Genomic DNA, 25,860 nt, shown 5'->3' on the forward strand with positions numbered 1-25,860 from the left:
AAATCCTTTCTGATGAGAGTTGCTTATCTTATATCATCTTATTGTAACATTGTTTAGCACACTTATTTGAAACTAATAAAGAAAACACATAAAGAGAGCAAACAAATGCAATAACACAAGATAAGGTGTTACCTTATTTGCTTCTTCATCTAAACCGAGCACAACTCAAGAAGTTCTGTGAAATAAATGTCTTGACATTCTACAAACACGTGTCAAAAGCATCAAAGCTGTTGTATTTATTCTCTTTATTTATTCCATACGTTCTTTTGCTATTTTTCTGTGGCATTTGTAAATGTGCTTCACAGCATTGCACAAATTGATGTGTAGAAAAGCTTCAGCTCACCAAATCACATCAGCATCTTCTTCATTTCCCAAGTCCTCTGACTAATCCAGTCCTTAGCTCGGTCGACAGGTGAGCGCTGTGAGTTTAGAACTAAACACAGCTTAGCCACTTTAGACCGATTTGTCTCCAGGTATTCCTGGGTTTCCATCACAAGCTTATCCAGTGCCTCGGGCTGATTCTCGTCCAAGGACACCTCATCATTCATCATGGGGTTGAAGCGGAAGTAGACATCTGGGGGCAGCAAATCGCCCAACAGGGTGTGGACCCCTTCAGTGTCAGTGGCGCTGAAGATCAGGTTAGTGATATTGGCTCGAAGGCTCGTGGAAGTGCTAGGGCTCCTCTTGACATTGTCATAGCGTCCGGTGCCAAGGGACAGCACGCACTGAAAGGGTGTGTTGGGCCACATCAACCGGCTCTCGTGGACCGCCAAGTTGCAGGGATTGTTCATGATGATTCCTCCGTCCTGCAGCGGCAGAGCACAGGTTCACATTTAATTCCACACTGTACAGTTTGCAAGAGCCAAAGGAAGTCAGTCCAACATTCTAGCTCAGATATCACCCAATTCACTGTTGCATAGATATTAAATGCCAATATGTTTATCACTCATTGCTATGGCAATGAAAAACTACAAAAAAAACAAAAACAAAAAAAAAACAGAAACTGTGCAGCAATTCCTGACTACATTTTATATGGCGTAAAATCCACTAATCCTCCAACTTCAGAGTTTGTGTCGCAGCAAATCCTGCTCTTAGAGCAGTGCTAATAGTAGCAGCCCACCGACTGTTTTCTGGGAAGATTTATCAATGCATGTGGATCAAAACTGTGACATTTCTGTGGTCTTTTGCGACTCTTGGCAGCAGTTTTCTCCTACTCCGTGTGGCTCTCAATTGTCTTAACCCCTGTAGTGCCAAACGTTTTTGCACAGACTACATGTAGAATCATACAGGTTGGCAACAGAAATGAAGACGAACATCGACCAGCCAACCGATGATAAAGTTGCACTTAAACATAATAGATGCAACAAAACTAGTTCTCTCGCTGACAAGAAAAAGTATATCAGCAGCTAGTTATCGGTAGCATCAATTGCATAGAGTCACAGAATGCAATGAAGATGTCTGCATGTGTCTCAAACTTTTTCCTGACATAAAGCTCCAGAAGAAAAAAAACAAAAAAAAACAAAAACCCACACAGAAAAAGTAGTTTTACTCTTGGTCTATTTACAAGAATAAATAGACAAAATTTGATACCTGTGATTGACATAAAAAAGACCAAATTATTATTATTATTTTTATTTAATTTGGATGCATGAATTTAAGATGATTTTAAGGATGCATGGTTATGAGACACATTTGTGGTCAATGAATATTTTACATTAATAGTTTTATTGCAGACAACTATACAACCTGGTGGATGTCATTCTGCAAAAGAAACTCCTGGAAGTATCCAGGTGCGGCTGATGATGCACGCACTGCCTCCCACATCTTGTGGTCGGACCCTCCTGAAAAGCGGCTAGGGCAGCCTGGTTTGTGGCTGTAGTTGCGAAACACAAAGGCCTTAGGGCCTGTGCCCCAGTTCACAACTGCACTGACAGCTGAAACCTGAAAAAGGGGAACAAATCCTTGGTTGCAAAGCGGAACATGGACCAGCTTAAACCTAAATATCACACCTTGTCAATTTTGAAAGAAGATATTTTCTTTACCTTTGGAGTGCACTTGTTTCTGGATGTTTTAATTAGCAGATCAGAACCCATCGTCTCCCTTGTTCAAGTAAAACAGGCAACATGTGGGGAGTATAACTTATATCTCATTGTAAATGCTCATTAGGTTTCATTCTAATGCACATAAACATATTTTTTTCAGAGTACGTACTGTAGTATTCTCTCCCAGGTTGCGGTATCATAGTAGGAGTGACTCCATCCCATGTTCACAGTGCCAACCAGCGGGTTTTGCTTGAAAACCTCGGTTCCAATTTGACGGTACATTTCAGTACACTCCTCCAAAGAAACACGGCCCAGCCCCAACATGAAAGCTAAGATGGCTCCTTTTAGCATAAAGAAGCAATGACTTTAAAGTGACACATAGATACAGATTAAAACAGAAATATCGTAACATGTCAGACTTAGCTTGCTTTCTTTCTTGTTTTTTTAGTTTTTACCTGTACTCACTCCACAGATGTAGTCAAACAGCTGGTAAATCTTTCTGCCGGTCTCATCTTCTAGTATCTTTAGTAACTGCAAAGGTACAACACCTCTGGGAAGTGGAAGAACAGAAATATTTACAGTTTTCCAATTTTTACTTGCGAAAACCCCTACAAACCAAACAAAAACTGAAAACCATGTATCCTTCTCCTTCAACTTTCTATCATGTTTTGGACTGTTACATAAAAACCCCAAAACATTGAAGTTGTTTTTTGTAAAGTGTAGAAATACTTATAAAAGCAATGTAGTCATACAAAAAAAGTCATGTGTCATGGTTTGAAAGTCATTTTAAAATAGAAAAAAAAAAAAAGACTGGAATAATTGTTATACAAAGTTTGAATTTTGCAAATGTATCCAGAATTAGATTGTTGTAGTCAGCACTGTGTATTAGAAGAACATGTCTGTATTGTAACAAATGTCTCTCAGTACAATCTTGACTGAGATACATGTTTGATTCAATTATGAAACTAAAGAGTTTGACAATAATTAATTCTGTGGATATATGTGTTTTACGATATACAGAAAACAAACTGATAAAGAAAAACTCTTGTAGGCGGAGTGAAACAACTGAATAATTTATGGCAAGACCTTTGTCACATACTTACTCAGAATGAGGGATTGCCAAAGTAAGCTTTAAATCAATTGACTGGCTCCCTTAAAAGGTAATATTTTCTAACAATTAGCATTTAATACCTACTGAGTTTGACTATAATGCATTAAAGTCTTAATCTAACTATATGACTAGATCTTAATGGAATAGATTTGATCTATTTGTATGGCATTTTCATTGACTTGGATTCTACATAAATAGATATTAATTAGATGTGTTTGTGTTGTAAAGTTCATTTAAATTACAGCAAATGTGAGGTGATACTAAACAAGAAGAACTTAATCAGATTGAAATATATATTTAGAAGATGCGGGTTCACTGATTGATGTTCACTGATTCCTATTTTTTCCTCAGTATTCATTTAATACTGACATTTAAAATTGACTTTTTCTGCTACTAAATGTCTGTCTTGGATAATACGACACATTATTTTATTTCAATTTACCCCAAGATTAAGTGAAAACAACTGATCTATAATATTTTACCAACAGGTATCACTATATTGCAGAATTTAGTTAAAGAAAGCAACTACTGTAGTTCATTTACTTTGCGCATCATAACTTAACAGTAAAGTTTCCAATATTTACTAACCTTGTACCTCCACCATCGATGGAGAGAACTCTGATGCCATGACCTTTGACTGGATCCACATAACCAATCAGAGCTAAGGCTTCTCTTATAGAGGCCTGCAGTCCTTGATGGTGTTTGTAAGTTCGCCGCAGTCTCAACAGGTTGACTATACATTTCCCCTGGGGAACAAAAAGCATCTTGGATTTTTCCATATTTTTTTAAGCTTTTTAAACATTTGCAACCCTTTCTTTGACACAAATGTTCACAAGACCTGCCAGATAAAAGACTTGCATGCTGGGAAGCGGATAAGGTGTTCGTTGAGTACTTCTATGCAGGCAGTCATAACGTCTGGAGTTGAGGCTTGTTCTAGTCTCAGTATTAACCTAAATGTGGTCTCCTCTGCTTGTCTGCGGGTCAAGACACACTGGAAATACACAACGTTTGCGGAGCTTTAACAGTGTAAGAAGCTCATATGAGGCAAAAGACCATATAAGATCTTTATACCTCTTGAAAGTTTTAAAACATTAGCATGCAAAAAAATAAAAAATAAAAAATAAAATTCCAAGTGTGTTAAAGGGGATTAATGTGATGCAACAAAACAGGTAGAAGATAGTGAAGCTATACAAAAATATGTGATTTTTGTAACTGATTGTAATTTACAAATTGAAAATCTGAAAATAATAAGGTGCAAAACCACATATTGATGCTACTAGGCTAGAAGTGAGTGTTTTTTTTTTTGTTTTTTTTTTACCAGTCTTAAACATCAAGAGTCTGAATTTTTTTGCCCATTCTGTAATGTGAAAGTAAACTGCTGGTCCCATCTAACCACAGGACATTCTTTTACAATCTGGAAATCTAACGCTGTCCTTGCCTGGTCAGTTGTTCACATACTCCTGGATGATAGATTGAGAATTATATATATTCAAAGCTTGCAGTATTGTTTTATAACCTAATCCTGCTTTAGATTTCTCCACAAATTTATCTCCAACCATCTCTGGTGTCTTTGTTTGTCTTTATGATGCTGTTTGTTCCCTAATATTCTTCAACAAACCTCTGAGGCATTCACAGTACAGATAAAAGTAAAATACAATTAAATTAACTAGTGAGATGTCTTCTGAGGTATATAATTGCTGTGAATTTTTTTTAGGGCATCAGATTAAAGCTATCCCTATCCTTCTTCAAAATAATTAACTACTTGGAGTTGGTCTATTAAACAAAACTCCATCTACTTTATAAGGGTTACTGGTTGTAATGTGGCAAAATGTGAACAAGTTCAGCAGGTATGAACGCTATTAAACATGTCAGATCAACTCACCCTATTATTTATTAGGATCTCTGGTAAAGCCACTTCAGTTGTGACTTCAGTCTCCTGAAACATCGAACTCAGAAAACCTGAAATAGCAGTAGAGGGATGGCGAAAGACGTCCGTCAAAGATGTATTCTTTAAGGATGCCGGGTCTATCTTTGTTTTGACAGTTGGACCAAGGTCCTTCTGTTCACTTTTTGATCTAAAATACTGATTGATATAAGATGATGTCTGAGAATAGCTGTCGTTCAAGCTAGCAGCTTTTGAGGTAGGTTTTGTTGAGGCAGGAAGTTCTTTGTCACTGTGAACTTCATCTACATCATCAGTGGTGCCAAAGTACTTATTGATGTGTTCCGCAATGTGAAGGAATGAGTCCTCAGAGGTGTCGGCGACGTTTTGGTGTTCCACCGTTGTCTGTTCTTTATGTTGTTTAACTTCAGGCTTTTCACTAGAGTCTGGGATTTTTTTCTTCTTCACCCTCCGGGTCTTTCCTCCGGTAGCAGACAGTTCCTGCTTTTGATCTGTGTCATCCACAGAGAACACTGAGCCGATATGTTTGGCAACGTAACTGAGGGTCTCGCCAAATACTGCAGTCAAAGAACTGATGTCCAGTCCAGACTTGTCATCGCTGGAGGCAACAGTCTCTGGTTTTTCTTGTTTCTCTTTGGATTTCGAAGACTGTGCTGGGCTGCTGCCTCCCGGTTGTTTTTGATTCGCAGCTGACCACTGACTAAACCTGCGCTTTTGTGACTGGCACTGATATTCAGGAACAGTTATGATAAAACTGCCATTTTCACCAAACCCAACAGCATGCCTTCTCTTAAGGCAAATGTTAAAGTGTCTGGACAGTGGGTGACTTTTGAGAGCGGGCGCATTAAAAATCCCAATTGGAGCTTTGGTTTTAAATGAGTCCTTATTAGTACATGAATAAAAACACAGACAACGGAAATGTCTTACTTCCCTGGCAATTTCTTTAAAGAAGACTGAAGCATAACTTGTAAAGAGATTTGCACTGCTAGTAAATGTATAAAGCCTGAATGAGTTCGGACAAAGTGCCAGTCTTTGGTCTCTTTTCAGACAGATCATTGTGTACATATTCCTGCATGATATTAAAGTCCTCTTAGTGACACCTGAGCAAAATGGGTGACCCATTCTCGACTCAGTGTGGCATGAAGCTCCCAGACTTGTTGTGGACACCTCTTCTCTGTTGCAACATAATCAACTGCAACCTAGAAAGAATCCATAACATAATCTTAATGAATCCAACTGATCAATCACTGGCCAATGAAGACCTACATCATGCACAGTGGCAAATATATAACTATATAAAATACCTATAAGATCATTTACACACACAGTTCCTTGCAAAAAATGCACTCTACTGAGAAAGCAAAGTGAAGTGAAGGTGAAAATTTAGTCAGTTGACTTTTCCCCCCCAAATTTGAAAAGGGTAGCCTTTATTTGGCATTATGTTCTGCTCTAGCTTGCTTCCTAGAACTGCTTAATGGGAATGTTATCCCAAGCTTGATTGTCTAATACATCTGTGAAAGCAGGTAAAAAAGAATATACAACCTTGACCTTGATTATGCATATGTCGTCTGCAAAGACATAGTCAAAGTGCAGTTTGACAACTTTGGCGAGTTACCTAATCCGGTTATTTTCATGATCTAAACGATCATACCTTACCCTTCACAGCAGATTTGATAAACAGATTTACCTGAAAAATAAATCCTTGTTTTGTCTTAAATCCTACTCTAGTAAGCTTCCGGGGACAAACAATTCGGGTAAACAAAACCTCACCAAAGAGCAACTTCAAATTTTTACCTGTGGCAATTGCATGAAAAAATTCTGTCGTATTGTGTTGATCCAGACTTTGGGTGGGAGCGGTTCTGTTTGTGGACTGCTGGAGTTTTGGACCAGTTCAGTCAATCTTCATAAAGACAAAGCTACGTCATGAAGTCATGTCGTCATTCCTGGAAAATCAACAGAAAGAGTGTGTCTCTGAGCTGTTAGTCGGTACGTCACATCTCATCACACACAGAGACAAACACACACAACATACATCTTAAATGATGTTCTAATGTATCAAGATTTAAAATGTTCAATAACTCATTTGAATATCATCTTGAAATATTGACATGTTTTCCTCTTAAAAAAATATTATTTACATGCACAGGCTCAAACTAAACATATATTCTCATCATGTTTCTTTTTAGGTAAAAAAAATGATCAAAAGCATGAAAGCTGAATTGCATCTGTTTTTTCCACAAGAGAAACATTTTGTGCAAACTACAGTCCTACACAACTAACTTGTGTAACCTTTCAGATGATGAACATGCAACGCAGTGGATATATTCATCTAACTTTGCTTTCAGTAATGTTTGTGTGCTTGTATCTGCTTGAACATAATATTAAAGGATTACTTACAAGCAAAATGAAGTGTTAGGGGTTTGACATATCACAGCAGCGATTTATCTCCTTTAAGTCTGCTCATAATAATGCAGACTTACAGTGGCATCTAGTGGCAGCTTTCTCACACTCTTCTTATTTATTTGCTTTTGAAAAAAAATTCAATCTGATTTTCTGGTATGACAGGAAATTGACTGCATTTTGCTTCAGTGACTTTCAGTCTTATCTGCACAATACATTTAACAAAATAGAACAGTTGCTAAAGCAGAACTCGTTTTGTGTCTGTCTTTCAAATTGCTTTATTGTGTGATCAGGCAACTTTTGCTGCTTAAAGGTCTTTTGTTGTTGTTGCTGAGTGTTTGTCATATACCAGCCTGTTTGCTAGAGGACACGTCTTTCTGAGTTGATGAGAATACAAGACTGAACTGCGGATCAGAAAATAATGCTGTCACTCAAAATGAGCTCCATAAAACAGATTAAAACTTTACTCTAATTGTGCTGTTCTAATTGTAGCTACAGCCAGCGAATAAATAATAGAACAAAGCTTGCTTTTCTTAACTGAAGATATTTTATAAACGGATTTTTGTGAATACAATAAAAGGCAAAAAACACATCAATAGCTAATATCCTCATAATACCACACTCAAAACGTTTTTGAAACTGAAATATAACAGTAATGAAAAATGCATTACTAGCCACTACACTCATCTTAATGCTACACTCAAAACGTTTTTATAACTGAAATACAACAGAAAGACAAATACACTTCTAGACGATAATGCTACACTCAAAAATTATGTTCACTGCTTTGCATTTTATCAACAACAACGCTAAAGTGTCTTCCAAATTCATAAATACTTACAAAGATGAAAGTTTCCCAAGGCACATAGCGTATAAAGTACATTCAGATATTCATAAGTTGCTTACTTTCTCCTAAATGCCTAAATTCTTGTTGACATGGTTACCGGAAGAATATACGTCAAAGACAGTTTGCTGCTAAGAGCGCTCACTCGGTCATGTTTCGGCAAATGCATTAAAACAAAAATAGTTTTGATAGACAAAGATAGTTTGTAAAACAAATGTCACACTATTATGCAATTCCAAACCCTTTTCTTTTTTACTATTGTTAGCATGAATTTACAAATAGCTAACTATGATCGTGTACCAACTTATTAATGTAACTTATTTCCACTGTAAACTAATTTACAAAATATGACTGAAATGGCATCACGGTATCGGACTGTTTTTTCTGATCTGACATATTTTGCTGCTTAAATGTTTTTTTTTTCTTTTTCTACCAACTTGTTTGTTACAGGAGGACACATCTCTCTGAGCTGTTGAGAATTCAAGTTGAACAGAAAATAGTGTCACTCAAAATTAACTCCATAAAACAAATCCAAACTTTATTAGTTGTACTTTTGATATTAAATGTGAGAATCAAATAGCATCCATATTGCTAATCAAAATGCAGCCTCGTCTAATTTCAGTCTTTGCTTTCCCCCCATTCTTGCTGCGGTTCAATTGTTTTCAAAGTATTTTCCATTGATCCGGACAACATAAAAAGCATCAAGTCAGAACGACACACCTTGCATATATGTATAAAAAAAAGCATAAAGTCTTTACCACACCTACATTCCAGCATTTTAATTAGATTTTCCAGCAGCACAATATGCAACACATTCATATCAATACAGTAGCTAATTTTATTAATGAAGTCAGGAAGAGTCAACTGATTTCTTTTCACAGCGTCCTGTGGTGCAATCCTCTGCCCGTCCAGTCCACTTAAGTCGATTCCTTGCAAAGATGGCGTATGATTTATCCATAAACGGCCTCACCGGTGACCACATCATAAAGCGGCCCAGCCAGCCGAGCCCAACGGCGCCATACATCACTGCAAACGCTGGAACGCCGCGATGGACCTGGCAATGCAAAAAAGTAAAGATGTAAGTGCATTTTTCAGATTATTTAAGTCTCGGTTAGGTTGTTGTGTTCAGAGTTAACCTCGTCTTTCTCATCGATTACAGTCATCTCCTCCATGGCCATCTCATAGGTGACATCATTGTATTTTGCCCCGTTGTAGCCTGGCTTAGAGATGTCAATAAAATGAACTTTCCCCGGTTGGTTTCTTTGCAGGAACTGGAGGAAGCGGATCTCTGTCATGCAGATGGGACACAACCCATCATACAATACCTGGAATAGAATAGAGATTATGATACTTTCATCTGTTGGATTTTACTCATTCACAAAAAAAAAAAAAAAAAAAAAAGTACAAGCACGAAAATTGCTTATGGAAGGAAAAGTGTGAGCTGATGACAGTGTTATTGGTTCTGATGAAAAGTTGTCAGAATTAAGAAAGATGATTCTTGTTTATGAATGGGATATTTATTTTCTAATGTCAATAATGCTGTGTATTATGTATTAATTAACCATATTGATCAGAGGTGCAATGATGACCTATTTCTGGATATATAAGAGAAAAAAGTGGATTTTTTTTGGGGGGAGGGGAAACAGAATGTGAAATTACTCAGTGCGTCACAGTGTTTTACGTGTGGGACTGCAAAAATCATTAATTTCACCATTATGCCTAAGCATATTTTTTATGAGTGATCATTTTCTTTATAACAAAATAATAATAATAATTATAATAATAATAATAATAATAATAATAATGAGCTTTTATTTATTGCATGGTGAAAAAAATGCATCTGCTGTGATAAAATTTTTTTGAAACATAATTATGGAGCAAACTTTGGCAAAACAAACAAAAAAATGCATCACTATGGAGGCGTGTCTATGTTCAGCAACAGTGTGGGGTGTAATTTCTCAAATTTCTCAAATTAAGCATATGTTTCATCACTAAAAAAAGTGTTTTGAGAGCAGCCTGAGTGATTTTAAAATAATCCTTTGGGATAGGCTTCATATTGTAAGTAATTACACTTTGAAACGATTTCATTAGAATGAAAAAGTTTTTAATACAACTTGTATTTTTTTATGTGAAATCAGGAACTGAGCTTCGCAATTTACGTTTCCCAGAAGTGTCAAGGCTCGCTGTTAGAATAATGAAAGAACAGGCATGTCTCACCCTGACACCTGCAGATTCGGAGCTGAGGTTCCTCGGCTGGTGACTGCAGAACCCTGGCATCACCAGTTTCACTGTCGGATTTGTACAGCTGGGGAACCTGACTGAAGCCGCCGTGGACAAACCCACTCTAACTTTACAAAACATAACTAACAAAACCGCTCGAATAAGACACTGTTGAAACGATCAATTTAATAATGCAGCCGAATGTGGCTGATGCTATTAGAAAGTTCCTTAACTTTGGCGAAGTTGGCGTCTGCGAATGGAAGAAAAAAACACGAAGAGAAAAAAAAGACCGTGTTTATGTTTCACAGATCAAGAACGAACACATAACAGCGGAGCTCCTCTTCTTCTTGAGTTACGGTAGGTCAAACAACAGTGCCACCTTCTGGAGTGTCTCTGTATTGAATCTAATAAACTTGGAATCATCAGCTTTTATACTAACTCTATGAATATGAAAAAAAAATAAAAAATAGATAGAAACAGAACCCTAGGTAAAGGCCAAATACTAAAGAAGTTTTAAAAATATCTGCAGCAAATAGGTGGGTCATCATGTCTCCACAGGAACTTCTTGGTGACAGCATGTTTAGGAGTTGTGCCAGAAAAACACATTTATGCCAGAAGACCTGTGCTTCTGTTTCTCGGTCAAAGGCCCTGATATCTTCAGAGACAGTTCTCTGGAAGATGGGGGGATAGTGCAAAGAGGAAAGATCAAAGATCCCTCTCTGTGTGGACTAACCTTGTCATATAGGAAAAGACAAAGTGCTGCCCTTTATGCAAGAGGGAGCGTTCAAAGTTTTGGTACCTGGGGTAATAAAACGTTTGTCACATGTGGCTTTACTAAGATAGTTTCCCTGCTCTGAAAGAATGCCTTTTTCTAAAATGTTCAGCGTAACTTTACACTCTTGCAATAATAAAAATAATAATAATAATAATAATAATAATAATAATAATAATAATAATAATAATAATAATAATAATAATAATAATAATAATAAAACAATTGATTTTAATATTTTGCAACTGCATGCATGTTCTTAATTTGCACGGTTTCTAAATTCTTAAAACTCGTAATTATTTTGTTTCAGTTCCGTGTTACACTTGGCTGTCTAAATTAAATATCATTTCATTATTTTATGGCTTCTATGTGCTAATAAATTATTTGTTAAAACAGCTGTTCTAACACGTAATCTGCAAACTAACACCACGAAACTTACACAAATATTTATCAGGCATAAAATGATGTGATTAAAAAAAAATCACATTCTGTAACTTTTAAAGGAAATGTTGCATTGCATGATGCAACTCTTATAACTCTCCACTTTATCTTTAGTTACCTGCTGAGGATTTTTCTTTTTGAGCTCCACGCCTCATGAAGGGCCTACTCCTTTGCCTTTGTTGTGAACAGCCACTTGCACTTTTTGTGGGAGCACATGTGATGAGATCAAAGGACCTGCAGCAGGGTGCTGAGGGAGGAATCTATAGTTTCACAGACTGCTCAGAATAGTTTTAAGGACCGCACAGAGGTGAGGAAAACAATCTGTTTATTAAGGGCCAGAATTTATTTGGAGATTTGCAGTTGCTTGTTCTCTGTGCACATCTTATTATCTGTTTCCACTTTCCAGTCTGAGGACTGAACATGCCACCTGCAGCAGCAACCAATCTAGGCTACACGCCACCAGATGGAAGCTGGGGATGGGCAGTCGCCTTTGCTGCTTTCATCTCCATAGGATTCTCTTATGCCTTTCCCAAGTCCCTCACCATCTATTTCAAGGAAATTCAGGAATATTTTTCAGTTTCCTACAGTGAGATTGCCTGGGTGTCCTCAGTCATGCTGGCATCTAAGTATGCAGGAGGTCAGCAGCAGCCATAGGCTACTTTCACAAAACTCACTTATAAAATTTGCTCTACTGGTACTAGCATGCTTGAACAGCTACATGCTAACAAAGCTTTTTATTTATTTTTTTGTTGTTGAAAGGTTAACTGAATAAAGAGAAATTTTCTTCTCACATGCAGGCCCTGTCAGCAGTATGCTTGTGAACCGACATGGCAGCAGACCTGTGGTCATGGTCGGTGGGCTCATGGTGTGCGTTGGCATGGTGCTCAGTTCTTTAGGAACCAGCATAATTAATCTGCACCTCTGTGTCAGAGTAATTGGAGGTGAATACTATTTTTTTTATTTAATTTTCTTGAGTAATACTTTTGTTACTTTTGTATAACGTCATCTTTTTGTACGGTTAAGTTTTAGTATTGAAAGGTTGTTTAAGTTGCTCAGTTAGAACTGGCTTTGTTTCAGTCACTTGACCTTGTTTTCTTTCTCTGTGATGTCACTAGCGCTTGTTCAGTGGAATATATTAATGTTTGCCAAAATCGCTGCAAAGTAAGACTGTCCTCAGAGACTTGGCAAAAGTATTTGCATTGCAATTTTATGTGACAGACGAAAACACAAAGCAGAACATATTCTTGAAATGGAAGGAAAAGGATGCATTGCTTTACAAATTCTTCACAGGAATATCTGAAAAATGTGTAATGCATGTATTCAGCTCCTTTGAGTCAGTGCTTGAGTACCTGCAAGTGCAGCAATTACAGATCACATCTACCGATAGCATCTTTTCTGTGTTTTTTCTTTACCTCAAACTCAGTTAGACTGGATGAAGATCACTGGTACTCATCAACTCATCAATATTAATTTCTTGCCTCTGATTCTCAACCTCACTATTTGGACTTTGACTGCTCCATTTGAATTGCCAAGATGCAGCTACCTTCAACACTTATCTCATTTATCTTATTCATAATACCTATGGGTGAAGGAGGTTCCTTCATGGGCTGCCAGCTTCCCATGGGTCACATCAGTGTTTGGTGATGGCCAAATAGAAAATTTAAACGATTCTGTTGAAGTTTGGGCTGCTTAGTTTTAGTTGTTGCTTTGCCAGAAAGGTGGCTTTGAATCTCCATCCAGCCATATCATCATCAAACATGGAGACTAACAGTTTAACGACTCATAAAGGGATTTGATCATAACAACAGCCAGTTTCCAGCAACTAATCATAATTGTTGACCAAACAGGAGAGATTTTTGGAGTGTTACTAGGAGTCAGTGGTTGTGATAAAGGATCCCACACATTGGTGTACATGGATGAAAGTTTTCTATCAACAGATTCTCCCACATGAGTTGTCCATTGCTGCTTCTCCTCCCCTTTCTGACTGTTTCTCTGATTAAATCTCAACGTCTGACTTGTCACTTTAGACAAACCTCCATTTACATACATTTTGAAATGCTGGATGGCGCTCTGTAGGATGCTTCAACCTAAACATATTATTTTATATCCTAATCTCCCTTTAAACCTCTCCACATTATCCCTGACCTGCCTGCTGCGTTCTTTTGTATTCATTTGTTAAACGATTTCATAGAACAGCTAGATTTGTACAGTGATTAAATTGAACACACAGAGTCTATTTCCTAAGTGACTTCTGAAATTAATTACTTGCACTAGATTTTATGTAGAGGTATTAAGTTAAATTGGACATAATACAATTGCTAAGAAAGACTTAAAATCCTGTATCATTATTATTCTGCTTCCCAATATGATGTGCTATTTTTCCTTTCAAAAGGTTTTGGTCTTGCCTTCACCCTGCAGCCAGCTCTGACAATCACTGGCACTTACTTTCAGGTCAAAAGGCCACTCGCAAATGGACTTGCTATGGCTGGAAGTCCAGTCGTTCTTTCCACTCTGGCCTCTCTCAATCAGTTCCTTTTAAATTCCTTTGGTGGGAGAGGGAGTTTTTCCGTCCTGGGGTCCATTGTTCTGAACCGCTGTGTGGCTGGTGCTTTGATGAAACCAGTTAATAAATAAGCCAGATCCCAGTCCAATACTGACTCATCAGTGGGCAGGAGGAAAACCTCTGAAGAAGCTGCTACTGCGAATATTAGCTCAATGTCTGCTAACCCTTCAGCTGAACACAGTAAAAACAAGAGAAAAAGTCAGAGCTTTGTTTTCATAGACATCTCCCTTTTCACACACAGAGGCTTTCTCATTTTTTCTTATTGGTAATGTCATGTTTTTTGGCTCTTTTGCTCCTGTTGTGTTTCTGGATCCTTACGCTAAGCATCAAGGGACATATGAATATTCAGCACCTTTGCTACTTTCTATTTTGGCTTTGGTGGACATGTTTAGCAGACCAGTTACTGAATTCTTACCCAACAGCAGGTGGATTAGACCAAGAATACAATATTTTTTCAGTTTTGCTGTTTCATACAAAGGCGTTTGCCACCTACTGTTTCCACTGGCGTCTGGATATGGGGGTCTGGTTGTTTATTCGATCTTCTTTGGGTTGGCATTTGAAATACTCTCTGCACTACTTTTTGAAGTCCTTATGGACCTTGTCGGAGCTCATCACTTCTCCAGTGCAGTTGGACTTGTCACTATCATCGAGTGTGGACCAGTGCTTCTTGGACCCCCCATTTCAGGTTTGTGAGCAATGTTCATGAAGTATAATTTTTGCAGAAACATAAGTTGACTTGTCGACTCTGCATTCTGTCTTTCAGGGGCCCTGGTTGATGTTTTCGGGGACTACAAATACATGTACTATGCATGTGGTGCACTCATGCTAGTACCCGGTGTCTTTCTCTTCATCATGCATTATTACAACTACAAGAAGCTAGATGAGGATTGCAGGCAGATTGTAGCAGTGGAAATAAGGACTTCTGAAGAGGCAGTGAAACTTAAAATAAACCAGAATGAGAAAACAAGCGATGAAACACAAGATTAAACTTTTTGATTCGCAGTTTTAGATTAGAAACATTTGTCTGGAAATCTGGATTCTTGTAATCCTTTGAATGACTAATTCTTACACATGTGAAAAAGCTTAGTTATTTGTTCTATAGTAATTTTAGGTGACATACCTACACAAAATAGAGCAAATATGCTTTCTTTTGAAAAGAAAATGATAGACAATTTACATTTAGACTCATATGTTGGATGGGGAATGTTGCAGAGAATCATGTTTTAAGTATTTCCCAGACTGAAATTAGCTTGCTTGATTAAATCTGTTTCCCTTCCTAATAGTTTAGGTTAACACCTATATTTCTTTATGATATGTTGAAAGTTTGGGGTTATTCCAGCACAGAGCAGTTGTTTTAATGCTAATTGGCAATTGAGACATCCAAAAGTAACTGTTTTTTATTTATTGTTGTTATGTAAAATGGAGCTAATAACACATGCAGGCAGCAGTTTTCCTATATTTATTTCTCTAAATAAATAAATAAATAAATAAATAAATTAATAAATAAATAAATAAATAAATAAGAAAACCATGAATCATTTTTGCTTTACTTTACAGTCTTGGTCTTTATTAAAGCTTTAATAAAGAATATATAAATATGTAGCCTAAAAGAGTTAGTAAACATTTAAGGTGTATTTACTTTTGCAATGTTCTGTACCTGTACTGTTAAAGTCTGACACCGCAAAAGTTAATTAATTTATCTTCGGGCGGCATAAAACAATCAGTTCACTTTTTATCCACTAGATGGCAATGAACCCTATCATGTGAAAGCCAGAACATACAGTACAACATCTCTTCAACTAAGCTGCAGTTATTAGGTCTTTACAGCATCGACTTCTTTAATTCAGGTGATGACCCTCTCCATTAAAGTGATGAGTGTAATTATCTGCATGTTTCTTGTTCAAAATTCCTCATCTTATCTCTGCACTTACTCTGGCCTTAAATTTTAATTCCCCTAAAGGAGGAGAAAAAAAACCCCCTGTTTTTGGTTCATGTTCTAGTCTGCAGTAAAATTAGTTTTCAGTGTCATGGGGTTCGGTAAAAGCTGTTCTGCTTCTGCCTTGTGCTTTTATTACTGAAGTAATAAAAAGTCCCTTTTATGTTAGCGAAATATTTCAGAATGATCTTTTGAATAAGAGCGGAGAACTCTATGTACATTTAAATAATAAGCATTCATTCAATGGCTGAACCATTGAAACGCTTTCCTTAACCTTACTGCCACTAAAAAAAGCATTGTGCGTCTTACAGATTGAATAGAACCACTGGACTGACCCGCACATATTCCGGTATTTTAAAATAAGCTTCAGTATTTTGTGTATCTCTAATGGCCAACTATTATGTGAAGTCGAAATTCTGACTCATGCTTCACCAAAGTGAAAATACTTGAAAGGAAATACAGTCTGTGATCTTGAGCCAGGTCAGCTCTTCTCCTCATAGGTCAATCATTCTATAAGCCCACACACTATATGACTGCAGTACTCCTCCTCCTCTTGTACACACAATGCAATATTTCAGAGGCAAGCAATCTGAAAGCAAAACATTGTCATTATTACAGATATATGCTTAAATGTCCCATCGGTATTATGTCCCTGGAAGGTTTGTATTGACTTACTTTATAGAGGGATGAAGCTCTATTATAAAAGTGAATCGATAGCTTTATTCACAGCATTGGAGGCCACTGTAAATCCCTGTCTCATGGATGGCTGGTGTTCTCTTTGGAATATGGCTTAATTTCAATCAGTTAAACATCATTGGTTCAGAATTGACCAGGGGGGCATCAGTTCCACTGGGTGGCTTTTCAAACACTTAATGTCACTTACATATGTAGCACAAAGGCAGAATCATAACGCAAGGCCAACACACTCCATTTCAAGACGTTTATTCAAATATTCAGTAAAATTATCTCTTGTTACAGATAAATTTGAAGAAAAGATTAAAACATGATCTTTTCAACCAAACAGATTTATTTTTCATACATGGAAAAAAAAATCATACTAATGTGTGAATGTATTTTTTTTTTCTGTAAAAGTGGGCCATTAAAAGGTGAATAATATAATTTTTAACTCAGAGCTAAGCAGTCATAAAATACAATATTGTAAATAGAGCCCATTTGCAACCTTGGGGCTAATATTCATGCATCAAACCCCCTGAGTTTTCTAAGTAAATATATAAGTATGAGACTCCTGAAGCTCTGAATTGATGTGCACTTCAAGGTGTCTTTGAGAAATGTCTGCTTATTAAAACATGAGAATGTCAAACCAAATTTGGTACTTATTACAACAGTATGTTAACCCTCACTGTGCATGTTGAACTCAAAACCGAAGGGAGTTTTATACTATTAAAAGCTGGAAAGCTGAAAAGGTCAAAGCTGGCCAAACCGTGTTTTTTGGACCACTGACAGTGTAAGAGAGGACATTTGAGTTAATTAGTTTTCACTGTTTCAGACATCAACTATAATCTTACAGTTTATAGTCTAATGAATGGACACAAAGCGAGAGAGAGAGAAAGTGAGGATCGCCAATTAGCGATAGCTCCCAAACGCTCTGTCTCAACTCCTCGCTGAACAGCTTGAACATAATCACCGTGATGAACTGTGACTGATGTCAGTAAATCTGCCCTTAATTGGGAGCAGAAAGATTGAATCCAGGGACCTCGTTGACTAATCCTGATGATGCCGAGACATCTGGCTGAAACCCCGCTGCTGGTTAAAGGAGTCAAACCCGGGTTCTGTTCCAGCCATAAAGCGGGGATGTTTGCAAGTGAAGTAGTGCCACTTTCTGGTTAACTCAAAGTGTTCCCCAAATAATCTCTGCTAATCTTCTTTATCCATGACTGCAGAACTAAGCTGTCTACACAATGTTTGCTCTCAGAGGAAGGGTAATGAATACCAGACTTTCAGAGGCCCCATGAAAATAAACACTGATAGTTGGGGCAGCTAACACGGTCGCACCGGGAATGTTGACATGTTCTAACAGGCAGAGGGGCCCGTAAGGACTCAATCAGACAACAGACACTATCCCCTCCTCGAGTCTGTCCTCCCTGATAGAACACAAGATTTACTGGGGTTGTTTGGTGAAAACAAAGCACTTGGCTCTCAACATCACTGTCTTGTCAAAGAGCTACTATGACTTACAGATCACTGATAATCACAGAGAGCCCCAGTCAGTCAGTCAGTCAGTCACTCCATCGTGTCTTTATTCCAGACACATAAGAAGGTGCTTAGTGAAAATATAAAACAAACAAGATGATAAAGGAAAGAAAGAAAGAGAGAAAGAAAGAAGGAAAGAAAGAAAGAAAGAAAGGAAAGAAAGAAAGAAAGAAAGAAAGAAAGAAAGAAAGAAAGAAAGAAAGAAAGAAAGAAAGAAAGAAAGAAAGAAAGAAAGAAAGAAAAACAACAGCATTTAGTGGAATTTAAAATACTAATTTCAATTACACTGAATTTTTGCATAGCCATCTGAAATCTCTGGAAATCAGCCTCCGTTAAATAAAAATAGTTTGTCCAATCAACAGTTCTCGAATTTGTGCAGGCTAATGATCTAATATTTTTAGATTTCTTCATCTATGTAAATCTTATAAAGTTTTATTTGATTATAAATACATTAAATTATTTCCAATTGATTAAAATTTTATATATGATTTAAAAGAATTGGCCAGTTTTCTATGTAAAAGTTTTTTTTAAGCTCAACGTGACCCCTCTCTGAAAATCCACCAAGTATGCATCTGAATGCTGTTAGTGGTAGTAAACTGAACTGGATTAAATAAAATATGTATTTCGAATATGTAGTGTTAAGAACTAGTGAACAAGAAAAGAAAAAAAACTTTCAGCCCCCCAAACTCTTTACAAATGTGAAATATTGCCAGCTATTCAGGAAAAAGGTTTAGTTTGCAGTTATATGCAACACGCCTGACAGAAAGTAACTCTTTTCCATATGCCATATATCAGGGTTGAGTGTTTCACAACATTATTTGCTATAGGGGACATAAAAAAGCAAAGCAAACACGGACTCAGTTTAAAAATAACAAACACGGAGGGTTAAAAATAGATTTGAAAATGTACTCCCAGTTTCCTGGAGAGAGATAGCAAGAGTCAGACAGTGTGATTTCAAAGGCACTTTTTTCTTTAGGTCTGGGCCTGAAACAAGAATCAGCTGTGAACTGAAGCGCATAAAGATCCACGATGACGTGAGCAAGCAGCAAATATAAGCAGACAGCGGTCACTATTCAGGGAGGATCTCTAAATGTTTTTTTTTTGTAAGTGTTTCTTAACTGCAAGTGCAGAAGAAGCAATTTACGAATTTCACAGACTCAATTCCTATTTTATCTCTGCCACAAACGGTTTGAGCTTAGTAATAGTTCTCATCTTAGAAAGAAAGAGAAAAAGTCCAGATATTAAAGTCTGTGCCTGGTCAATAGTGACGGTAAGATTATTACTGGCTGAGGATTTAACGCATGATGAGGTGAAATTGCAGGTTTCTGGACAAGCGTTTGATAAAACCGTTTTAGTATCAGGCTGTAGAAAATGATCAACTCTCCAAATTTAATTGCAATATACATGCATCATTTTTTTTTCTCCCCCCGGAAAATTTTCTACTTAAATGGTGTTTAATTAAATATCATCGGCGTTTATGTGATAAGCAAAACATTTAAAATTCATTACTATGCGCCCAAGGGACAGCATACTCAACTCAAAACAAAACCTGTGGCACACCCCTCGACTGAGCAGCAAATGAGGAGGCAGGGTTACCAACAGCAACAGGACGAGTCCTCTTAGTGCGGCAGGAGGAGAATAATTTCAGGGATGACCCAGATATACTCACAGGCTGTCTGAGTCTGTGTGTTTCAGGACACTGCCTAGCTTTAAGGCACCGGAGTGCAACACTGATATTTAACTTTCTTCAAAACCAATATAATGTCTCTCACCAGGGAATTATTGGACAAAAGAATCAGTTTAAAGTAATTTTAACCTGAATTGTAATTCCTGATTAAAAATGCAATTTAGATGCCTAAATTTGCTAAAACCAAATTTAGTGTTTTAATGCAATATAAACACTCCAAAAAAAAAAGATAAAAATGATAAATTAAGTACTTTAATCGATGATTCTTTTTTTGTATTTGCTTTCTTACCTGCAATTCTGCAACACACTGTGATTTTATCCCTGAATGGTGCTATATAAATAGTTTAATTACTTGATCGGGAAAATACATTGCCTTCTCCTAAAACACAAAACTTGGAGCATAAAGAAAGAGGGCTTCAGGAAGAAAAACAGACCCACAGCATTACGGATCCTCCACCATGCTCATCAGTGACTTTGTCAGATATTCATCTTTTGTTTTTGGCCAACAAATATGCCAAACCCATCTGTCATGTTCGTTGCCAAAGAGCTTCGTCTTCCTGCCAGTGGCCCAAAGAACACAGTTTCAGTAAGTCCCTGTAGCGTTAGCAAACTCCACACGTTTTTGTATTTAATGATGGCACCCTCACTCACTTTTTTAGTGTAGTGAAGGTGGAGTTTAATGGATGAATGTCTCCCTCCAAAAGCCTATTAACAATGCATGGGACGTATCGGTGTATTATCAGCCTCAAGTCTCTCAACACTTTTCTTTCCATCTGAAGAAAAAAATATATATTTTTAAGCAATTAAAAAGAGAGCTTTCTTGTACTTTTAAAATACAAGAATAGAATGAGAAGAAAATGCCATGAAAATGTTCTTATTCTCACAATGAAGGCATTCAGACTTCAGTGGTAAACTGACTAACTGCATTGGACCTAGTCATTAAAAGAACCAATTGTAGAACTATTCAGGTTTTCCTTAGTTGATAAAAGTAACCCAATATGGTCTTTCTCCTTCTCTGTAAAGTTAAAACTCTGTTTCCATAAATATTTGAAATGTATAAACGTCTGACTTGACTTGCGAGAAAGCTGGCTAAAATATGTGAACAATTCACCAGAGATTTGTAAGGTTCTAATGCCCGCCAAAAATCGGATACATTAATGAGACACCTTGTACTTAGCCTTGGATCTTGTTGTTTCACCTGTCTGTGAACCGGAATGGGTCCCTTGACCTGCAGTTCTAAACGTCTGGGTTCTCAGCTCAGTGGGCAGAGAATCTCTGTACAGCATTTATTCGACCCGGCCTCAAGGTTATTTCTCTGTGGAAGCACTGACTCTTTTCATCCTGGCACATAGGTTCCTCTCTTTGAAATTTAGATCTGGAAAAAATTGAAGAAAAATATGTTTTTGAAAGATTAAAGAAAATTATGGTGACCAAATTTTAACCTAGCTGATCCAGGCTTGGTTAGCTCAGCTGGGCACAAAGTCTTGTCTTGCCCTTCGCTTACTGCTCAGTCAATCTTTCTGTGTCTTTCTCCATATCTCCTTCATCACTCTTCATCAATGACTCAGCTCTCGAAAGCACACTCGAGAAATAGTTTTTGTCACAATCTACATTACGTAGACATTAGAGAAAAAAAAAACATTCTACAAGTTTTTTCAAGACCTTGTCTTCAAAATTCTTCAAAGGACAGAGAATAAATAACATTCCAGAGAGAAATATCAATGTCTGGAGCCAGTGTGTTCCTTTCAGGACTGAGAACTGCACTGAGGTACTCTAAAGAGAAAACAGAAAACCTTCACATGCATTTTAATTACGCAAAGCCTACTTTCAAATATTTTAAAACAGTTTTTTTTCATTGACTTTTAGACAATCAGTTTGAGGAATCAAAGATGATTTAATCTACTGAATCGAGGCATCTTGTAGCAGAATGTTGAAGGGTTTAAATGTTTGAGGTCAGGAGTTTTGCATCTCTTAACTCTACACGAGTAGCACTTGCAAACATCCAGTTGGCATGTAAATAGCATCTAAGGGTTGCTATGGAGACTGAGAGACCCTGAGACGTGACAATTTGCTGCAGTTCTTAAACAGTCAGTCTTGGTGACAAGCCAAACCGGAACCAATACACATGAATGCTTGTCCAATCTAGCAGAGAGTGCTTAGCCAAGCGCCAATTTAAACTTGTGTCTCTTCACACACTTAATCCTTACAAATATGAAATTATTGATTACTCATTGGAAACTCATAGAAAATGGAATGAACTTTGAAAAGGTTAAATTTCAATCAAACTGTGCTTAACTGACTCAGGACTTTGTGGACTGGTACCAGTGAAACCACCTCCTGGTCAACATGAGGAAAACCAAGGAGTGGTATCAGTAGCTTTTTTTTTATTATTATTATTGCACCCATATATAAATTTGCTTAGCAGGCAGGTGAGAGCCATGAAAAACACAAAGACATATAAAATCTCTCTACAACAGGACTCAAAACAGCAAAGAAAAGGAAAGGAAAACTTTGGTACGAACAGCAACTGAAACAATCAGACTTAAATGACACAACAACCACATTCCCAATATATCACCCAGTAGATTTGTTATCTGTGATGTAGTTTAAACATTTCTTTTGTTTCATCTCTTTTAATTTTTAAATACTGTCAAAATTAAGTTTGAATTTTCTAAATTTTCCCTGAGAGTTGATGAGAATCGACAACGGATTGGACTTTGACCGGTCATACCCTTGTAATAAAGACAATAAAATCTAAATACGTAGCAATGGAGGTGATTTAAAATATGATTACATAGAGGTATGCTACATAAATATACCAATAATTTATTTTAAGGCCCATTTATTAAACTTTTACCAGGACTCCACAGACATTCAAATAAATTTGCAGCTCAATGTCTTCCTATGGAGCTAAAGAAGAGGGGGTGAAATTTTAACCCACTTTCTTCTGCTATTTTGTGTCTAAACTATTCCCTGAGGGAAATATCTGGCTCTTTATCTACTAAACACTTTACTGTGTTCATCAGATAAACTCTAACTGTGTCTGTTTGATGCTTGGTTTTGTGAAGCGGGTCTTGTTTTTTTCTTTCACCTCCTTTCTTCAAACAGCTTCTGCTGTGGCCAAAAAGCAGTACACAATGAAACAGAGAGAGTAAACAGAACATAAAAGATGCAGAACGGGCAGCTGAACAAGGTGCTCAAGCTCAGCAGTGGAGTTTTGAAAAGCTGCAGGGAGCTGCAGATTTGGCAGATAATTCTCTGTAGGTTTGTCACTACAAGCGAACTCGTTCGCGCTCTTACAAAATTGACATGGTAACACCTTTGTTGAGTTCAGTTTACTAAGATTTTGACATGTCATCAAGATTTTGATCCATTCATCCAGAGTACGGTTGCAGGAGCAACACATCGAGGGTTTTCCTGCCAGAAGAGATATTTTTAGTCCCTGAAGGGAATTCTGGGTCTGTCCCGGGTTCTGCTCCCAGTGCGATTTTCATGGAAAACCTCCAAAGGGAGCCATCCTAATGAGATGCTCACCCCACTTTAACTGACTACTTTCAATGCAGAGGAGCAGTTTCTCCTCCAAGTCTCCAGACACCCTGAGTCCAGTCAACCAATGAAAGAAGCTGCTGAGGGTCGGACTACACAGTGTAAAAAAATAACAAAAAAAAATAAAATAAACGTATCTAATTTACAGTAAATAACGTGGTAAAATTCTGGCTCGTATTTAGACAGACTAGTGAAACAAAAGCTTCAAATTTGAAGTATATTTAAAATGATACCAGGTTATCAGCGAGAGAAAAAGATGTATGGATCAAAGCAAAGTTTATTACTTTAGGAAGGCTCATTTATAAAACAGAGGTTCATGGTGCATGACAACACCATGCTAACCCAGATGGGTTTCAAGCTTTTTTAGCTAGAAGCCCACGTCCAGTCTGAAATCTTTTTGCAACTTAAATGCAAGTCGATTCAAAATCACAGACTCTGTGTGCTTTCGTAAAGTGTTCTTTGATCTCAAAGTGTATGCTTGAAATAAATGAAATCATGAAAATGATCAAAACCAACATTGATCTCGACCCAACGTCTCTTCTCTTTGGTCTACAGAGCAAACACTTTAAAAACAATTATAGTAGGTTTCTATAATATTCTTGTGTTTTGAAGAATATTTTACTGCAATGGATTTCTAACAAGTCGTCTATGGTTTTTGGAAAGAGGAAGCTTATTTTAGATTACATCTTGCTTAACTTTTTAAAATGATTTGTCCATTCTAAGACTGATATATTTAACAGCATAGTGGAACCCTTCTAGGACTATACTGAAGGACACCGTCTTGTCTCAAGCTTTTATTAAGTTGTAGACGATGAAAGATGATGAAAAGATGTAAGCCCTCTAACTTTCGTTGTTTTTTCCTCTCTTTTTTAGTAAACTGGAGCTTTTGTGTTGTGTTTCATTCTTAAAAATGAAAATTGGTAAATATATTTTCGGAAAAAAAATTACTTGTAGAGACAAGTCCAATTTGGTGGTGCAGGCATTCATTCAGACTAGCAAAGCTGCTACTATTGGACATAAGTTTTCCCAAAGGGATACAAATGGGACACATTATGGCTCATATAGAGACAGCCATATCTGGAATGCAGACAAAAGAAGACCTTAAGCCCCCAAACTCTCAATCATGGCAAATGTTTGGAAAGGAAATTGAGACGCAAAGAAAAAGGACTTAATGAGATTATAGTTACCCATAATTAACAATCTGTAAAACACATTTCCCAAAACCAGGACCAGAGCTGTTCTTTTTGTCTGCTGTCAAGCCGAAGAATGCGCGAATTATCACGCAAACACACATTTAGCCCACTTTTCAGAGTCGACAATGCAAAGTCTCTGACCAATATCCTTAATCTGCCACTCAAAATACATTTAGCCTTTGTGAGAACAAATGTGCATGCCGAAAGACGGGTTTTTGGGGACTCAACAGCTTATTAGAACAATTGTTCCTCTTTATCTGTTGAACACAGACAACCACTAAAGCTTTCATGTCTGGGGACAGCAATGTTGTTTTGTGTGTTTTACAGGAAGAACACAAGGATTTTCATGCGGATTATAATCTCTCCTCTGGATTTTACTCTGAATTACAATGCTACATAAGCAAATTTTGTTGAATGACTGAGGGAAGGACAGACTGCGGTGTTTACACTTTGCGCACTCAGATATAATCTATAGCATTTGGATGCTGACAAGTAAGTGGCCTGTGTTATCAGTCTATCAGGGTGAAACACTTGAGTGACCAATCTGAACCAAGAGATATCATTGTAAGATTTAATTGAATTCCTCAGCCGTGATTTGAAACAATTCTATTGAATTTAAGATCGTTCCCAATCTCCCCTCTGCAGAATCCCGTAATAGGCATTCCAGAGGCAAGTCCCAAAGGATCGACACCAGGCATGGGCTCAGACTGCAGGCATGAGAGAGAGACTAGGCATAGAAAGGGAGAAGAGCAGAAATAATTATAAGAGCAAGTGAAGCGTAGCAGCTTGTCCGTGGCTCAAAATGAAAAGCAGGATGAAACATGATGGTGCAAATCAGCCGCAAACCCGCATACAGTACCTGATTCATTCACCACATCTGGATAATTACACTCTAGGATCCTTGTTACACTTGGATTCCGTAACCGAGCTGCGTCATTTACCCATTTCTGGCTAGCACCACGACAAATTAAGTGTACCATTACTTCAAATT

At 37.3% G+C, this 25,860-nt stretch overlaps 2 protein-coding genes and 1 pseudogene across 4 annotated transcripts; 1 reads left to right on the forward strand and 2 right to left on the reverse strand.

Moving 5' to 3' along the window:
- Positions 1 to 227: 227 nt before the first annotated feature.
- Positions 228 to 8,578, reverse strand: LOC103144059 (calcium-independent phospholipase A2-gamma-like). Of its 3 annotated transcripts, XM_016675694.1 has the most exons (10): positions 8,363 to 8,578; positions 6,851 to 6,999; positions 5,036 to 6,255; positions 3,992 to 4,144; positions 3,742 to 3,899; positions 2,498 to 2,592; positions 2,212 to 2,383; positions 2,043 to 2,100; positions 1,747 to 1,941; positions 228 to 806 (listed from the first exon to the last, which is right to left on the reverse strand). In XM_016675694.1, exons 3-10 carry the CDS (start codon positions 6,176 to 6,178, stop codon positions 348 to 350), a joined length of 2,433 nt encoding a protein of 810 aa, XP_016531180.1. In that variant the 5' UTR covers positions 6,179 to 6,255; positions 6,851 to 6,999; positions 8,363 to 8,578; the 3' UTR covers positions 228 to 347. The 3 variants fall into 3 exon arrangements, with proteins under 3 accessions (XP_016531180.1, XP_016531179.1, XP_016531181.1); XM_016675693.1 differs by lacking the exon at positions 8,363 to 8,578 and having other exon boundaries at positions 6,851 to 7,007; XM_016675695.1 differs by lacking the exons at positions 2,043 to 2,100; positions 8,363 to 8,578 and having other exon boundaries at positions 1,747 to 1,873; positions 6,851 to 7,007.
- Positions 8,579 to 9,057: 479 nt separating this feature from the next.
- On the reverse strand, positions 9,058 to 10,877 carry LOC103144010 (uncharacterized protein At5g50100, mitochondrial-like). The gene is made up of 3 exons (XM_007560764.2): positions 10,518 to 10,877; positions 9,437 to 9,625; positions 9,058 to 9,354 (listed from the first exon to the last, which is right to left on the reverse strand). The coding sequence occupies exons 1-3, from the start codon at positions 10,659 to 10,661 to the stop codon at positions 9,151 to 9,153; spliced, it is 537 nt and encodes a 178-aa protein (XP_007560826.1). The 5' UTR covers positions 10,662 to 10,877; the 3' UTR covers positions 9,058 to 9,150.
- Positions 10,878 to 12,153: 1,276 nt separating this feature from the next.
- LOC103144060 (monocarboxylate transporter 2-like) lies at positions 12,154 to 15,283 on the forward strand (annotated as a pseudogene).
- Positions 15,284 to 25,860: the final 10,577 nt, after the last annotated feature.

Source organism: Poecilia formosa, unplaced genomic scaffold (genome assembly GCF_000485575.1).
Source record: "Poecilia formosa unplaced genomic scaffold, Poecilia_formosa-5.1.2 Scaffold120, whole genome shotgun sequence".
In the NCBI taxonomy this organism is placed as follows: domain Eukaryota; kingdom Metazoa; phylum Chordata; class Actinopteri; order Cyprinodontiformes; family Poeciliidae; genus Poecilia; species Poecilia formosa.

Bases quoted from the DNA above. Each gene is read 5' to 3' on its own strand.
- LOC103144059 (XM_016675694.1), bottom strand. From the start codon at position 6,178: ATGGGTCACCCATTTTGCTCAGGTGTCACTAAGAGGACTTTAATATCA. The intron at 3,900-3,991 runs GTCTTGTGAACA...TTTGTTCCCCAG, and splicing joins GCAAGTCTTTTATCTGGCAG to GGGAAATGTATAGTCAACCT. The intron at 2,593-3,741 runs GTTAGTAAATAT...TCCACTTCCCAG, and splicing joins ATCGATGGTGGAGGTACAAG to AGGTGTTGTACCTTTGCAGT.
- LOC103144010 (XM_007560764.2), bottom strand. From the start codon at position 10,661: ATGTTTTGTAAAGTTAGAGTGGGTTTGTCCACGGCGGCTTCAGTCAGG. The intron at 9,626-10,517 runs GTGAGACATGCC...ATTCTATTCCAG, and splicing joins CCGAATCTGCAGGTGTCAGG to GTATTGTATGATGGGTTGTG. The intron at 9,355-9,436 runs GTTAACTCTGAA...TTGCATTGCCAG, and splicing joins TAATCGATGAGAAAGACGAG to GTCCATCGCGGCGTTCCAGC.